The sequence below is a fragment of the Convolutriloba macropyga genome, chromosome 5 (assembly GCF_964194025.1).
Source record: "Convolutriloba macropyga chromosome 5, txConMacr16.3, whole genome shotgun sequence".
In the NCBI taxonomy this organism is placed as follows: Eukaryota; Metazoa; Xenacoelomorpha; order Acoela; family Convolutidae; genus Convolutriloba; species Convolutriloba macropyga.
This window is the reverse complement of record NC_134472.1, coordinates 70,898,320-70,915,709: the sequence shown is the minus strand read 5'-3', so window position 1 is coordinate 70,915,709 and position 17,390 is coordinate 70,898,320. Positions and strand designations below refer to the sequence as shown.

The window sequence follows — 17,390 nt, the reverse complement described above, 5'->3', positions numbered from 1 at the left end:
AGGGAAATAATAAATTAAATGCAAACCAAATATAGCACAGATTGCTTTGAATTGAACAATTTTATTTTGAAGAAACTAGAATGGGTAATTGTGCAAAACTAACAAAATTCTTCAACAAATGTATCGATGAAAGAAGTTTTCCACCTTGCTTGAAAGAAGCTATCACAGTAGCAGTACATAAAAGTGGTGATGTCCAGGAACCATCTAACTTCAGACCAATTTCTCTACTTCCGAGTGTTGCAAACGTCTTTCAAACATTTCTGTACGACAAAATATCTAATTTTTTGGAGGTTTTTGATCTCCTCGATGCAAATCAATATGGCTTCAGACGACAAAGGGAACAATTGATGCATTAGCGCATTTGTTGAAAACGCTAGAAACACTTCAGAAAACCAGCCAAAGTGTTCGATAGGGTAGTTTTTTTATTTGAAAAAAGCATTTGACATGGTTGATCATAACTTACTTCTTAAAAAAATTGCCAAAATAGTTTTGAGAGGCCCAATGCTTGAAATTATGAAATCTTACTTATCTGACAGAAAACAAATTCTTAGATATGGTGCTGCAAGAACGAGTCCGAGAATTGTTAAGTTTGGTGTGCCTCAAGGTTCAGTTTTAGGACCACTACTTTTCATCAAACACGTCAATGACATCAGACAACAAAGCAATTGCTCCACAATAACGCTTTATACCGACGATACTGATCTGCAGCCACAAAAAAATACAAATGAAGTTCTTTTTCAACGTGACATTGACAACATCGGCCTCTACTTAAGCGATAACAAACTGACGCTCAGTGTTGAAAAAACGATTAATCAAAACTTAGTATTTAAAACTATGATGAATGTTCTAAGACTGAACAATGCAACCCCTAAAAAGAGCAACGAAGTAAAGTATCGAGGCGTTTTGCTGGACAACAAATTGGATTTCAAAAAACGCATAATAGCGTCGCAGCAAAAGTGACCAAATTTACGGGATTGTTTTACAAACTGAGGTTTATATTGAGTATTAAACAATTAGTTTTAGTATATAAGTCTTTTGTCCAACCGGTAAAACAATGTGCAGTACTTATTTACGGAACTGCAAACAAGACAAGCCTGAAGTTTATCGAAATCGAAATTAAACAAATTTCGCGAATTATTTTCACGAAAAAAGGTCACCAATCAACAGCGAACGAACGGGAAAAATATGGAATCTTCCTGGTGAAAGAGCTACATATTTTTGAGCTTTTAAAATTTTTAACCAAAACAATTAGGCGAGAACATACAAATTAAGTGTTTAATGAACATAACAGGTTTATTGAGGATTCAGAGCTTGTCAGGTTAGATGAGAAAAGAACAACAAGTAAGAAACTAAAACCTAGCAATCAATTTACTGGTATCAACCCAAAGAGAATTGGAATACGAATAAGGAAATTGCTGAACTTTATACTAAATTTCGACCCAAACTATATTCATTTTAAAAAGAGGTGCTACAAATCTGGAGTAATTACACACCACCATACTTTATTTGAAAATATTATACAAGGAAATGACATCATAGAACTTTTTTATTAGTTTTTCTAACAATTGTCTAAAACATTGAATTTTTTAAAATTTTTTTTTCTTATTTTTTCTTATGCTTTTACAAAAACTCAACTGTTTCCTCACGTGTACTTGCTGTCACTCAATCTTTTTAAACCTTAAGAACAAACCAATGTCAACCCCCTACCCCCACCCCTATTTGCTAACAAACTTGAACTGCTTCCCAAAGGCATCACACGATTAGGCTTTTTTGCCTTTTGATGGCCTTTTGAGTATGTGTATGTAAACCTCATTGAACAATGCTGTTTGTTTATACACACTTGTGAACATTTTATTATTATTATCATTATTATTATTATTATTATTATTATTATTATTATTATTATTATTATTATTATCATTATTAATATTATCATTATTATTATTATTATTATTATTATTATTATTATTATTATTATTATTATTATTATTATTATTATTATTATTATTATTATTATTATTATTATTATTATTATTATTATTATTATTATTATTATTATTATTATTATTATTATTATTATTATTATTATTATTATTATTATTATTATTATTATTATTATTATTATTATTATTATTATTATTATTATTATTATTATTATTATTATTATTATTATTATTATTATTATTATTATTATTATTATTATTATTATTATTATTATTATTATTATTATTATTAGTATTATTATTATTATAATTATTATTATTATTATTATTATTATTATTATTATTATTTTTATTAATATTATTATTATTATTATTATTATTATTATTATTATTATTATTATTATTATTATTATTGTTATTATTATTTTTATTATTATTAATTATTATTATTATTATTATTATTATTATTATTTTTATTATTATTATTATTATTATTATTATTATTATTATTATTATGATTATTAATATTATTATTACTATTATTATTATTATTATTATTATTATTATTATTATTATTATTATTATTATTATTATTATTATTATTATTATTATTATTATTATTATTATTATTATTATTATTATTATTATTATTATTATTATTATTATTATTATTATTATTATTATTATTATTATTATTATTATTATTATTATTATTATTATTATTATTATTATTATTATTATTATTATTATTATTATTATTATTATTATTATTATTATTATTATTATTATTATTATTATTATTATTATTATTATTATTATTATTATTATTATTATTATTATTATTATTATTATTATTATTATTATTATTATTATTATTATTATTATTATTATTATTATTATTATTATTATTATTATTATTATTATTATTATTATTATTATTATTATTATTATTATTATTATTATTATTATTATTATTATTATTATTATTATTATTATTATTATTATTATTATTATTATTATTATTATTATTATTATTATTATTATTATTATTATTATTATTATTATTATTATTATTATTATTATTATTATTATTATTATTATTATTATTATTATTATTATTATTATTATTATTATTATTATTATTATTATTATTATTATTATTATTATTATTATTATTATTATTATTATTATTATTATTATTATTATTATTATTATTATTATTATTATTATTATTATTATTATTATTATCATTATTATTATTATGCACGCTATATAAGTGTTGCTGTTGTACTCCCTGCGCTTAGAGGTCTTATAACTTATAAAACCGCTCCTTTTTATTGCTTTAATGTACTATAATGTGGGGTGATTCTATATTTTCCGGGGGGGGGGGGGGGAGTGGGCTGTAATGCGGAAAAACCCGTCATCTTTCCATGATGAAAACTTATGATGAAAATTAGTTCAGTATGAACAAATTATCAACTGAGGTAATTGCTTCTGGACGTACCTACTAGAGAAGGAGGGTGCCATCATTTGGGCCGATTGGGGTCTGCCCATCATTGCCATTGAATTACTCATTCCTCCTCCCCCTCCCCCTCCCCCAAACATCCCACTTGTTCCTCCCATTCCTGGTCTGCTCGTGATTCCACCTCCGGACATGTTGAATCCTCCCGGTGGGCGCATACTGAAAGCAAATAGAAAATAATGACTACTGTTCCTCATTTGATAAAAAAAATCGGTTTTCAATGGAAACCTGAATTGATAGTGTCAAGACTCAAATTACGTTGTGTTATAGATCTAGGTACTCACGGGTTGAAGTTTCTCTGATTTCAGACAAGGGTCATATATGATTTCATTCTGTCCATACTCAATTTCTAAGTACGATCCTATTATGAGACCAAATAAATTAAATATAAACCCTGTATGATCAGCAGGAACCTATATATGATATTAGTGTGCCCGGGCCGAGGTTTCAACCTTAATCCACCCCTAATTAGTGGGGATTAGGGTCTGATGCGTATTCCACTCCTTTTTAGTAGAAAAAAGTATTTTACGAGTGTAATTTTAAGAAATTATTATGCATTTACACTCCTGTCTGTAATCTTTTACACTCTCTGCACTCTTTTGCTCACTTTGGCCCGGATGATTACTAGGAATCGTACACAATACTGTTATCAGTATTTGTGATACGGGAATTTGTGGCACCAGTCAAAGTTTTTATGTCATATATGACTTCGTTTAATTTCCAAGAAATTTTTCAGCTTCTTCCGAAAATAAAAGAGATAAAATTTTTTGGCTTTTAGAGGTTTTGTCTGATCCCTGTATAATTTGCAGGAAAGCATCATACACATCATATATGACCTAGTACGATCACTAAGAATGACCTATGACATTGTATGAAATCATGCAATTTTTTATGATGAGTGACCCGGGCTCTTAGTAAAAAAAAAGCACTCTTAAAGCAACAGAGGACGCCAATCTAACCAAATGGCCGTTTACCGGGTCACCGATCATACAAATGTTTTTGATTTCATTGCAGGTCATATATGAATATTAGTAGTCAAACTAGGTCATATATGACTTGCATGATTGCTTAGTAGTCATACAAAGATCATATATGATTTCTTGGAAATCATACGAAAATCATTTAAAAAATTGATAGCCGAAAACTGTATAGTTCTCATTCTGGTGAAACTTCTAGGAAAGGATACAAGGTCACGTATGGTACATAAAACATTGACTGATGCCAAAAATTCCAGTATAATGTAATCAGAGGGCAAGCCGAATTTGAAAAACTGGGGTGGGGAGATTCCCTAATCAAATCCCAACAATTTGTAGATACTTGAATATTCAAAAAAAAGAGAACTAGAGTAGTGGTAACTTCGCAAGCCTATTATCCTATATAACAGAGAGGGTTATACCAGGCCCTTCCATTACTCCTAAGATTCAGATTGCAGGCAGCACTATTTAAAAATAGTAATGATAAAGTTGGATTCAGAGTTCTCTAGCCTCAACTATAAGCTAAGTGTATGGAAAAAAGAAAACAATTATCAAAATAGGTGGTACTGTGATTGAGAAGTATACCAAGTTCTCAATGCAACTAACTTATACTAAGAGATCAATCTGTGACCCTAAAGACTACTAAAGTTGAAGAGGAAGCGTCGTTCGTCGTAGTTCACTCCACAACCCGGCCAGACGAGTATCAACCACTTGAAAAAAGAACGCAAGATCTATTGCTCCTCAGGCACTTCAGGGTTACTGCAGACCGTGTTAAGTGTCTACTTGGTTCGCCCATCCATACTACGTGGGTTAGTCTTACTCGCCAAGTCTTCCACGAGCAGGCAACCCTACCCTCAGAGTGGCTTCTTTATTCAGTCTCCAAAGAAGCGCGGCGATTGATACGCTTAGAATTTCTCGTGTTGAAGGTGTCTGCAGTCACTCTCTTGATGTCAAAGTCCTGAGAGATCTTAACTTAACCTAATAGTCATTGATCTCTGTAAAACCACCTATGTTCCTAAGTAGCTATGTTATGTTTTTAATTAAAGCCAAACTCTAACTTATGAAAATACTAGACTTATAAATTAAAGATTGCAAAGTTACCACAGACCTTATTCCTAACTAAATCAAAGCTAGAATCGAACTAAGTCTATTCTACAAAAAGTCTCCTAACTATTTTATGTTTCTTTATTCTCTTTAGTCTATCTCTATTTGATGCATAGTTTTTTCCATTTCCAGAGTAAAATTATTTGGGTTGAGAAAAAAGTGATAACCCATAAAAACAGTACTAAAAAGTCTACCTCATTATTAGCAGTTCCTTCCGCTGTGTTTTGTCTTTGTCGCTCTTGATTGCAGCGATGAAAATCTCGTACCAAATTTTTGAACGTTGTGGTGTCTATTTCAAGTGGTGGTTTTGCTTGTAGTTCGACTTTGACATGTTCTATTACATTTCTTTGGTAGTCCATTGTGGTACTTGAGGAATTCAGCTCGTGGTTTTCTGGTATCGGCAGTTTGAACGCTTCCCCAAGTAGAGGGTTGAGCCCTACGGTCATAACCAGCCCAGTTTCGTTCTGACAGTTGTCCGTTGAGGGGCGCAAAACCAAGCCTCCATTAGATATCTCAGTTCTCCCGTTATAAGGAGGTTGTATGATGCAACTTCGACATCCGTTCAATCTACTGCTCTTTAAGGATTTATCAGTGATTTCATTTATCCAGTATTTTGTGGTTGCTGACGAAATAAGAAATTTTGAATTTGCTAAATAGGTTGCAGTAGGCATTATTGGAAGGTGGATGATATCAAATTTACAGATCTTTAAAACAGCTGCTTCGTGACCAAAAAATACACTAACCAGACAACCGGCTTGTTGATTTCTAGTTATTGAGAAGGGTTGTTAACAGTGTTGTTTTAGTCGTTTCGAACCTTGACAAAAAAGAATCTGTGCTTCGTCAACTTCAGCAAAGTTAGTCGTAGCTTCCGAGACGACAAGTCACGCTCGGGTACAAGCACTGACGCTGTAGTTGAATTTGCAATAGGTTGCGGAAGGGATATTCCTTTAAATACTTTGTGGATGGGGCTTTGACTTGACGTCGGGAGTTCGTTTTTTAAGAGGAGCCCATTGTCCCCAATAAAATCATTACGAAGTAGCTCAAGTTCATAGTAGAGACTAACATAAGGGAGTGGTATTGACATCGTTTTGTGATGGAAAGGAGGATGTTGTAGGATTCCTAGCAGTTTGTCTGGTTCAACATGTCTTGAGAGTATTCTTTCGTTTGACATCTCCTGGAAAGCCTGCCGAAGTTTGTTATTGAATTGCTTGAGTTCATACTTAAAGGATTGCACTTCTGAATGAAGAGACACTATTGCGAAGGAAAGGTCATTGACCACGCTTTGCGTTTTGAGAAAAAAGGTGAACACGTCGCTCCACTTGTGGTCGCAGATTCGGGCCCGCTGTACTTGTTTCATATCGTGTTCAAGGTTGTTAATGGCTTGCTCTACGGTTCCGAAGTTCCCATCTGTATAGTTCAAAAAGTTTTCATGTGTTCCTGCTGTTTTTTAATTTTTGTTGCTCAAGATGTGTACTGCGTCATCTGTGTTGCTCGATAAATGGTGCAGCTCGAAGTCCGTGCGGTCCGAGTGCCTTGTAATTTGTCGCATTTTTTCTTCTGAGTCCTGACAAAGATGAAAGATGGAGAGCACTTTGCAAGCTGTTTTTCCAGTATGGGCTCCAAAAGAAGTGCGATGGTAGCTCCCGCTGCAAGCAAAGTTATTGACGTTCTCTTCTTGTTCAAGAGCTCCGTTGAATTTGCAAAAATCTTCATATCTTGAATCAGTTGAGTCCTTTCTTCTTCGATCTCCGAAATGTCTTTTTGTAGCGATGTGGTCAGGGTGTTCTGACTGTTTTCCGGGATGCCGTTTAATTTTTGGTTATTGCAGTATACCCACTGCGTCTCTCTCCACGCGTGAATTTCCATGTCTTTGAGGATTTTCAAAAATTTTTTAAAAGCGCTCCAGTCAATGTCCAAGGGTTTAGGAAAGTGCACTGAAACCTCTATCAGTTCAATTGAATCAGCTAGAGCCATCGGAATCCGTGAGACGAACACAATGTTTGCTCGAGTTGTCACTTCATCTGCTAGAGTCAAACGGATAACAAGAAATAGATAGCACCACTTCATCTAAATATTGCCAAAGTTAGGGTAAACTGCACTTGCGGCGAGTTTTCAGTTTTGTTTAAATAAACTGTGCAATTATTTTTTGGAACTAGGTTTTGTATTCAAATTGGTTCTGGTGCTCAAACTTTATGTTTTTTTGCATGACTCATTTGCTTTGTTCAGAAATTTTTTTTAATGCTCTGGAGACCTTAATTAAACTAAGAAAAATCTATATGATTATCGTATATAGTCGAATGTTACTATGCTTAAAGTGCTATTTAAAGTCTTTATCAAGACATTTCGAACCTTTTCATCGCTTTTTTTGAGTGTTTAGCGAGTGGCTTGGAAGAAGAAAATTATATTAGTCCACAGTAATTCACTCTATCTAAGTGTTCACGGTACATTTTGGTAACGTTTCAAAGTTTTGAGTCGAGTTTGTTAGTAGGTTCGTCATGTGCGCTATGAAAATTGTTTTCATTCGTAGTCCATTCCTTATCTTTTGGGGAATCGCTTTGCCCGCTTGGGGCGTCATTCCATGTTAGAGAGTAGGCTTGGGCTCGGTGTTTCTATATTGAGTGTCATTGTTGTCGGTTTCAACCCTTTCGCCTTATGAGGTCTAAGGATGTTTTTGAACTCTGTATTGAAAGTCTTATCCTGGGTAGTGCTGTGTTGATGCGTTGTCTCTGGTGGGTCCGTTTTCTCGATACTTGGGGGAGAGGGTTCCAGGTTGGCTTCTGTCATGCTCTCTCTCTCATCAAGTCCCGTCAGTTCAGTTGCCTGTAATTCCTCGATGTCCGGCATCTCGTGGTTTGCTTCTCGTCTAATCGCAGAAGTTTTCTGCTGTTCCACAAACAGAGTGTGGAAGAGATCATCTTCTTCCTCCATCCATTTGTATCTCGAGGTCTTTCGAGGATTTTCCGTGTTTCGACGAAAGTCTTCTTGTAGTTTTTTCTGTGAAAAGTCCAAGACCTGCTGTTTCTTCCAAGTCTTCTACTGCTTCTCCAGTTGGCTGTCGTCTTCCTGTTGAAGGTCGACTAAATATCCTGCGTTGATTAGGCTCCTCTTTCACGGGTTTCAGCCTACTGTAGTGTACAATCTGCCATTTGTTAGAACTCCCCGTTTTAGATATCTTGTAAAGAACATCCGAAATTTTCTCTAACACAACGTAGGGGCCATCCCACGGCAAAAAGAGCTTTCTCGAATTGGCTTTGTGGGGAGCGAAGAGCCAAATTTGATCACCTTTGCGGTAGCTTTCTCCAAAGACTTCTTTGTGGTATCGGTCTTTTTGCCTCTCTTGATTGCATCCCAAGGTTTCTCTGGCGTTCATGTGTGCTTCAAGAAATTGTTCCTCCAGCCATCGAGTGAATTCATAACTTTGAATTTCGTGACCTGGCGTCCTAGGTAGGAGTAAATCGATTGGGTATTTGCACTCTTGTCCGTAAACTAATGAGAAGAGTGTATGCACTGTTTTTTTGTGCACTGTTGTGTTGTAGACGAAGCTCAGATATGGGAGCATCTCGTCCCAAGTGTTGGGATTTCCCGCACGGTATTTCGAAATTGCATCAGCAATGACCTGGTTGTGTCGCTCAACCATGCCGTTGCCTTGAGGGTGGTAAGGCGAGGTCTTTGTTTTTTCTATTCCGAAAAGCTTGCAGAGTTCCAAGATAAGTTCACTGCAAAAGTTTGAGCCCCAGTCAGTGTGAATTGAATCTGGGGCCCCAAACAGAAGAATCCATTTTTCCAAGATTGCTCTTGCCACGGCTTCAACAGTTGTGTTTTGCAAGGGTGTACTGACTACAATTTTTGTGAAGTAGTCAGTGAGTACGATTATATATTTGTACCCTCCTATTTTTTTTTTGGTCACTGGCCCCAGGATGTCTGCGGCAATTTTGTTGAAACGGATTCCTACGTTGATTTTCTGCAATGGTGCTTTAAGTTTTTTCCGAGCTGTAGATTGCGACTGAGACGTCAAAGAGTTTTCACATTTCCTCTCGATGTCTTTGCTCATATTTGGCCACCAGAGACGTTGCCTAGATCTGTCGAGTGTCTTCTGAAAAGCGAAGTGTCCCCCTGATATCTTAGACTCGTGTTGTTGTTCCAGCACTTTTTTCCGTACACTTTTGGGCACCACAAACTGTCTGACATTAGAATCTGTTCCCTCAATAAGCCACTTTCGGTAGAGAACTCACTCTGCCAATTCTAGTTGTTTCCACACACACCAGAGTGCCCGCGCATCCTCTCCGGCTGCAATAGCTGCTGTTTTCTTCAAGTTAAGTTTGCCAAGGGACGTTTGCTTGCCGGTTTTGTCAGCATTGGCGCTTTGAAAAACAAGTTTAATTGCAGGGTCTTGCGCCAGATGTTCTTTTGCCGCTTCTCTGCCCTCCTCTAGAACAATTTCCATTGATTTCGCGTTGTTGTTGGGAAGGTTTGCTTCATGTTTGCTGGATTGACCTAGATTTGGTGTCATTTGAACTCTTCGAAAATTGTTATGGCTGCAGTAGTTACTTCCATCGTCAGTTTCAGGAACTTCTATCTCGGTTTGGTTGAAATCGACAGATTCTGTGGTCATCTGGGTCTCACCAACCTCGGTTTGGCCGGATTAATCACTCTCCTTGTCGTTCGACCAGTCAAGTCTAAATTTTTCTCCGGATGCCCGTTCTTTGGACACAGCTTCATAGAGCTTCCGGAAGCTCATACTGTAAGGAATTTCATATTCGTCCTCATTGTCGCTGTCCTGCGGTAGTGTTTTATTTTGATGGGGTAATTCGGAGTCCCACTCTGTGTTCTGAGGTCCGAAATCTGAATCCGTCTCCGTTTCAATCCATTCTGTAGTCTCATCTTCGTACTCATGCCTGATGAACGTTAGAGTTTTTGCCATTTGAATTTTGGGGGCTGGTGCGTGGATTAGTTCTATATCTGTTGATGAATCTGGGTAGGATTCCGGTGAAGTCACCATTTAGATATGCCCCAGTGCGTCGCCTAATTTTTCAGCTGGGGGGCTTTGGCCGAATATCTCTTTCTTCTCCTTCTCAGTCAAATCGGGAGACTGGCTACACTGTCGTGAAAATCCATCTGCGTTTCCATGTTTCTCACCAGGACGTTGAATTACCTGGAAGTCAAATTCTTGAAGCCGTTGTAACATTCGAAATCATTCTATCGTTATTTTGCCTGAACAGCCATTTAAGTGAAGCATGGTCTGTTCTGAACACAAAGTTTGTACCCCATAGGAATGTTTTGTACCACTTCATTGCCTGAATTACAGCTAGTGCCTCCCGCTTCGTTGTTGAATATTTACATTCTGATTGTTGTAGCAATCTGCTTGCAAACGCCACTGGATACTCAACCCCATCTATGACATTCGAGAGTACTGCTCCCAAACTGTTGTCACTTTCGTCTGTATTTAGCACGAAAGCTGAGCTGCAGTCTGGATTCGACAAAACCGTGCTCTCGATCATTGCTCTTTTCAGAATCTCGAAAGCAGCTTGAGAATCTGGTGTCCAGGTGAATCTCCGGTTCTTCTTCGTGATCTCATGTAGTGGTTTTTCTATGCCGGCAAAGTCCATTACGAATCGACGATAGTAACTGCAGAATCCAATGAACGATTTCACTTCTGTAATTTTTCCGGTCTTTTCCACTCTTTCAGGGCTCTGATTATTCCCTCATCGGGTGAAATTTCTTCGGCAGTGAGTTTGTACCCCAAGTACAAAATTGAGTTTTGGTATAATTTGCACTTCTTTGGCTTAAGTTTCAAGTTTGCTTTCCAAAGGGCTTCAAACACAATTCGGTGATGTTTTTCGTGTTCTTCCTCTGACTTGCTGAAGACTAGAAAATCGTCCAGAAATATGAGAACAAAACTGACTAAGTACTCGTTAAAGATTGCTGTCATCAAACAGTTGAATTGTGCCTGGGGCATTGCACAGTCCAAATGGTAGTCGCAGGAACTCGTAATGACCAACGTCAGGGGTAACGAATGCAGTTTTTGGTATCGCTGACTCTGCTAGTGGGACCTGCCAGTATCCGGAGGCTAAATCAGGGCTCGAGAAAACTTTAGCTCCGTGAAGATGATCAAGGACTTGATCGATTCTGGGTAATGGAAAGCATCTTTTCTAGCTACCTCGTTGAGTTTCGTAAAGTCTACACACAATATATTGCTGCCGTCTTTCTTTGTTACAAGTACAATTGGCGCACTGTACGGGCTTTTAAATGGCCGGATGATATTCCTGGAGAGCATATCGTCTAATTCCTGTTTCACAACTGCCATCTTCCCGGGTGCTAATCGATAGGGAGAAAGTTTAATTGGGCCAGCGTCTACAGTATCAATTTCGTGCTCCACTAAACGTGTCTGACCCAACTCTGCATCGTTTAGGGCAAAAACATCCCAAAAAGTGGCAACGGTACTCATTATCTTAATTCCAGTTTCGTTGTCTGTCGAGTCTGATTTCACCTGGTTGCAAATTTGTTCCACCTCGTCCTCTGATGCTGGCATGGGACAATTGTTTGTTTCTATTTCTCCAGGTCTGTGGTATTGAAACGCAATCTCCGCGCCGCACGCCTTGACTTGTCCGGATTTTCTGTTTTCCAGAGAACTTTCAAATTGACTGTACTGCTTTCTGTGCCCATCATTTGTTGCGGTGACTGAAAGTCAATCGACATTTGATTTTCTTGCAATATAGGTGTCCCTAAGATCAACGGTACGTCTGTGTCCGGGGTGACAAGAAATTCCGTCTGAACAACCGTTCCCGGACCGAATGCAAGAATTCCGGCGAACTTTCCTAGAATACGTAACGGGTCGTTTGTTGCAGATAAGACTGTATCGTGGAAGTCAGACAGTAACATTGGTGTTGAATAAAGTTTGTATGTTTGTTCAGTATAATATTCACAATACTGCCTGTGTCGAGCAGTGCCCTGTGCATCTTTCCGTTCAGTTTTGCATCAACATAAACAGTAGATCCAAAAATACCACTAGAATTCTCGATACTTGCACTGTTAAAGATCTCATGTCGTTTTGTTCTCTGCATGATCATCTTAACAACTGGCTGTGTTTCGACGTTTCTATCTTGTTGTCTTTTTGGGGTAGTGCTTCGTTTCGGGCATCGACTCGCAAAGTGCCCCCAGTCCTGACCAAGATATCATGGTACGTTTCTGTTCCGATCAACTCTGGCAGGTCTGCGCGACGCTCTAGGGGCTGGAGCAATTTCTGTTAAAAACAGGCTCTGTGTATCTAGAATCTTTTCCATGATTTTCGTGTGAGGATTCTGCTGTTCCAACAATTTGTTGAAACTCCTGATCTGATTTTCCATCAAGTCCCTGAGTCCCATGCCCACATTCGTCGATATATCTCGGATTTCGGTTTTACTCCCATTTTCTTTGTCGCAGCCTTGCGTCCAAATCACGTGTCCTGTCCGTCTTGGTCGGTATCGGGCGTTCTCATTTTTCGAAATTGCTTCGAGTTCTATGGTTCTTTGCGCGGATACATTGAAAGTATCCAGATCTTCTTTGAGGAGATTTTATCGTATCTCACTGTCCAATGATCTTTCAAAAAAGCGTCATTATTTGCTTCTTGCCTTCCGGATGCATTCAAATGGGCGTTTGCTGCTTCGCCCAGTTTTCGGACTCTTCGTGAGAACTCTTGTATGTTCTCCCCTTCATTTTGCTGGAGGTTCTTGAACTCAGTTCTGGCACTCCTCGCATTAGGAAAATCTCTAATTCGGTTGTTGAGGGCATTGAGCACACGCTCGATCAATGGGGCTGGTTGTCCTTGTACTTGATTGAAGTACTGATTCGGGAGGTTGTAGTACTCGTCAAGTGCGTAGTTGTTCAAGCAAATGGGGAGGACCGCTCGCCGCCTCGCGTCATGCCTGAGACATTGCTTAGAAATGGCGTGTCTATCGCTTGAAGCAGTCGAAATCTCTGCTCGGATAACGTAAGGGAGTTAAAGGTGGAGCAGCCACTACGATTTGCTGCTGGGCGTTGTTGTTTGCGTTTGCCATTTGTATTGTGTTCACGTAAGAAACGTTATTTGGTTTCTTCCTAAAAAAAGTATTTTACTTTAAGGCTTTTGATTTTTTTGTCTCAAGAACCCCCCTGTCATTGATTTTTTGATTTTACAAAAAAGACAAAGAAACAGAATCTAAAAACTATAAAATAACAATTTGGATTAGCAGTACTTCTAAGTACTTTCTTTTAAATTTTGTTCCAATTAGCAATCAGTTTTGATTTATACGGTCCTGCTGTAAGCTACTTTGATAATGATCGGTCTTTCTTCTCTATTGTTTCGTAAAAAATCTCTTCTTTTTTGTTCAAAGTTTTTTTTGAAGTTTCACTGACGGTACATGAGCCCTGCTCGCGTTCTTTGTTTTCTATCTAAGTATTCCCCTTTTTCCGCTAGTTTTTACAGTAATGCCTGTGACTTTTTCTAACAATAAATCCATCTGTGGTCGCCAATGTCGGGAATTTCCCTAATCAAATCCCAACAATTTGTAGAAAATTTTTGAATTTAGAATCAGGAAATTGAGTTAAGAAAAAGACTCAAAAATTAGCCGTGTTTGTTCTAGCTTATCTTTTCATAACTTGAGATAATTGAGTCTTGCGGTCTTAATTTAGCCTAATCGTTTGGGGAAATACTCTTTACGGGCCCCAACTGTGGCCTGATTTCTAAGGGTTTTGTATATCCGTACGTATTATGAAAGGTCCGAAAAATGCGTTCCAGTTCAAGTGTTCATGCCTAAATCTTTGAATAATAATTTTAGTATACCTTCAAGGTGTTTCGTCTAGTAAGATTATCAGGTCCGAATAATATCTTTCTCTCAAATTTGGTACCAACTTAGTTTCAGAGAATCAAATCACAACTCTAATCTTGATCTGTACAAATAACTACGTTTCTCTTTGGTCTAATTTCGATTTCCGTTCATACGGTTCATCGAGAAAATTTAAAGGTTAGTTCAAATTTCTTTAACTTTCGTTTTCCTATAAGTTTCAATTTCTACAGGGCAATTAAATTTATTATATGGTTTATGCAGCCCACATTTTACTATTTGGCTGTACTAAAAGTAACTTCAGATTTAATACGTATTTAGAAATGAAAATAAAACTTAGATCCAAAACAAATAGCATTTTTCTAAAAATAATCATTTATAGGAATAAATTGGCTTTTATAGGTATACAAAGGAATACGAAAACTTTAGTCTTATAAAATGACTTGGTCTCTAACAACCAATTTTGCAATACGTTATGCACAGCAGTGTTTTTGGCGGATCACTAAGTGATGCCGGGGAATCATATAAGTGATGTTTTATCAATAAAAATAATGAATGATTCTTGGTATTGATACTAAGATCGTATTAAGAAAACAAATATGGACAGTATGAAACCATATATGATCCTTGTATGAAAGAAATTTCAACTCGGGCTAGCAGAATTTAAAAAATGAAAAATAAGGCCGAATAAGTCTCGCTCTGTTATCTGTCTTCTTTAAATTCTGTAAAACGCATTTTTTCAGCATTTTTAAATCAACTTTTGATTAAAAGCGCAACGAACATCTATCCGTTGCCATGAAATGTTATCATTTTTTGCAATCTTATAGATGCCATTGAGCAACAGCTCCTAGCTCCTAAAGAAATCGCTGTATTACAAAAACTTTGACTCCGTAATGATGCTTTCAAACAGAAGTAAGCTGAGATTACCAACTTACTAGAGCACTGTTATAAGGTTAACGTTAATCATTCATTTCTTAACATTAGGACAACACCAAAATCAATTGTCGATGCTTCCATTGGCTGGTATCATTAACAAACACAAGACAATTTTCTGAACCTGTTTAAATATACACATACCACTCAGACATCGAATGTATGCATTCAGGCGTGAATAAGTAACCTTGTTGGGAATCTGTTGACCATGGAAGTATCTCCCGCCCTGAAGTTAGCACTCTGCATAGGCATCATACTCATGTTGGCAACACCCCCACCTCCTCCTCCATTCATCATGGCAGGATGTCGAGGCATAGCACCCATTCCTTGATGTACAAACTTTTTCCTTCACATTTATGCAAGAAAAATAAATGTTCATATTGAAATTTTGGAATTATTATATCACTAAAAGGTTGCGTCGGAAGTTCAACCCTTGAGCAGCTCTTACTTCGAACAAACGGCCTGGGATCCCTATTTGAAGAACCAGGCACAAGCATTTGTTTTGACAAACATTTCGGTGAACACGGGCTTCAATTGCGTTTTAAAGCACACTTTTATCAAGGGGCCGCTCTCATAGAAAGAAAAAGTTGGGCATTTCGCGGCAGGTTAATAAAGATGCAGTTGACCAGGGAAAAAGTCTAAAACGTAGTATTATGTATCATGTCAATCCAGCGCCTCCTACCAAAAAGTTAATCGACAGTTTGTTCTGGTGTTTATTTGGGAGCCTCTTTTTTGGAAATGGTGTCTTCTAATTCGTCGTCCAAGTCACCAAATGGCTGTTTTGTCAAATGACATCCATAAACCTAGTAATATTTGGTAAATCGGTGTCAGGGCATTTTACCCAACTCCATTATGCCCAATGTTATTATACCCAATGCCAGCATACCCAATCTTATTATACCCAATTTCATTATATCCAATGTTATTATACCCAATGCCAGCATACCCAATGTCACTATACCCAATGCCAGCATACCCAATGTCATTATACCCAATGCCAGTATACCCAATGTAATTATCCTCAATGCTCATTATCAATGCCATAAATGTCACTAGACAGCACTCACGCCAAATCAGTTCTTGCTAGGACGAGAGAACGCGAGTGCACCATTCATGCCAGTGAACGCTACCATGACCTCAAAAAATATTCCAAACGGCTCAAGCATATGCTGAAATGATCTGGAAAAGATGGACTCGCGAAAACCTTCCACAATGGAACCAAAGATCGAAGTGGTAAAAAGAACGTGTGCGAAACCTGAAAGAAGGCGAGTTAGTGTGGCTAGTAGATGACTCTGTGAAACGTTGTGAGTACAAACGGGGACAACTCATTGAGATCTTCATTGGAAACGATGGTGTTGTGAGATCAGCGAGAGCCAAAATGGCACATGGAGAGCTAAACCGGCCAGTCGTGAAGTTAGCGCCAGTATTTTACGATGGTGTTTCCGAGATCGAAAACAGGCCCGGTGATGTTGGCGCCATTTCAATTCAGCTAGAAAAGCCATCAGACAGCGAGAAATAACCTTCGAAACTGAAAAAAACTTAGAATTCGTCAAAACTCAAAAACGGTCAAAATTGAAATATTTTACAAGTTGAGACAGAAATTTTGTACACACCCCCGAATTTTTGGAAGGGAAACCCAAAAATCCGAGGATATGGCTTACGGTTAGGGTTACCTCTAAGCTACTCACGTACCCGACAAACGTTATCAAATCAGACCCACAAGTGCGATTATTACCACTTATATTGTGCAAAATTGGCATTTTTCAATATTTTGTCATTTATTGTTAAATTTCTTAAGTTGTTTACTTTATGATACTTTAGGTGATCATCAAAGGTCAAATATCGTATATTCGAGGCATTTAGAGCTACGTAATAACCATCAGTGCTTTTGTCAACAAAAGCAAGCATTGCAGTAATTTGACAATTACTATGTAAATAATGACCTTAATCATTTTCTTGATTAACCAATCAGAAACAAGTAGCAATGATGTTATAAATGATAAAAATTTGCTTATTTAATTTAAAAGAATTGTTTGTTTACTGAAACCGAATTGTATTTAGAGCCATTAGAAACTAGAAACTGTTATACAGAGCAGTTGGCTCTCAAATTGACTAA

At 36.6% G+C, this 17,390-nt stretch overlaps 2 protein-coding genes across 3 annotated transcripts in view; one reads left to right on the top strand and one right to left on the bottom strand.

Annotated features, from left to right (window-relative positions):
- LOC142339608 (cyclin-L1-like) overlaps window positions 1-17,390 on the top strand; it is a 174,721-nt gene that overhangs the window by 3,168 nt on the left and 154,163 nt on the right. The gene's annotated exons all lie outside the window — the stretch shown is intronic.
- Window positions 1-17,390, bottom strand: part of LOC142339609 (uncharacterized) — a 49,483-nt gene that overhangs the window by 10,486 nt on the left and 21,607 nt on the right. For both annotated transcript variants that reach the window (XM_075389769.1, XM_075389768.1), the window contains exons 4-5: window positions 15,462-15,600; window positions 3,448-3,624 (exon numbers count right to left, since the gene is read on the bottom strand). In XM_075389769.1, the coding sequence (XP_075245884.1) occupies window positions 3,448-3,624; window positions 15,462-15,600 (316 nt within the window). The remainder of the gene's footprint in view (window positions 1-3,447; window positions 3,625-15,461; window positions 15,601-17,390) is intronic.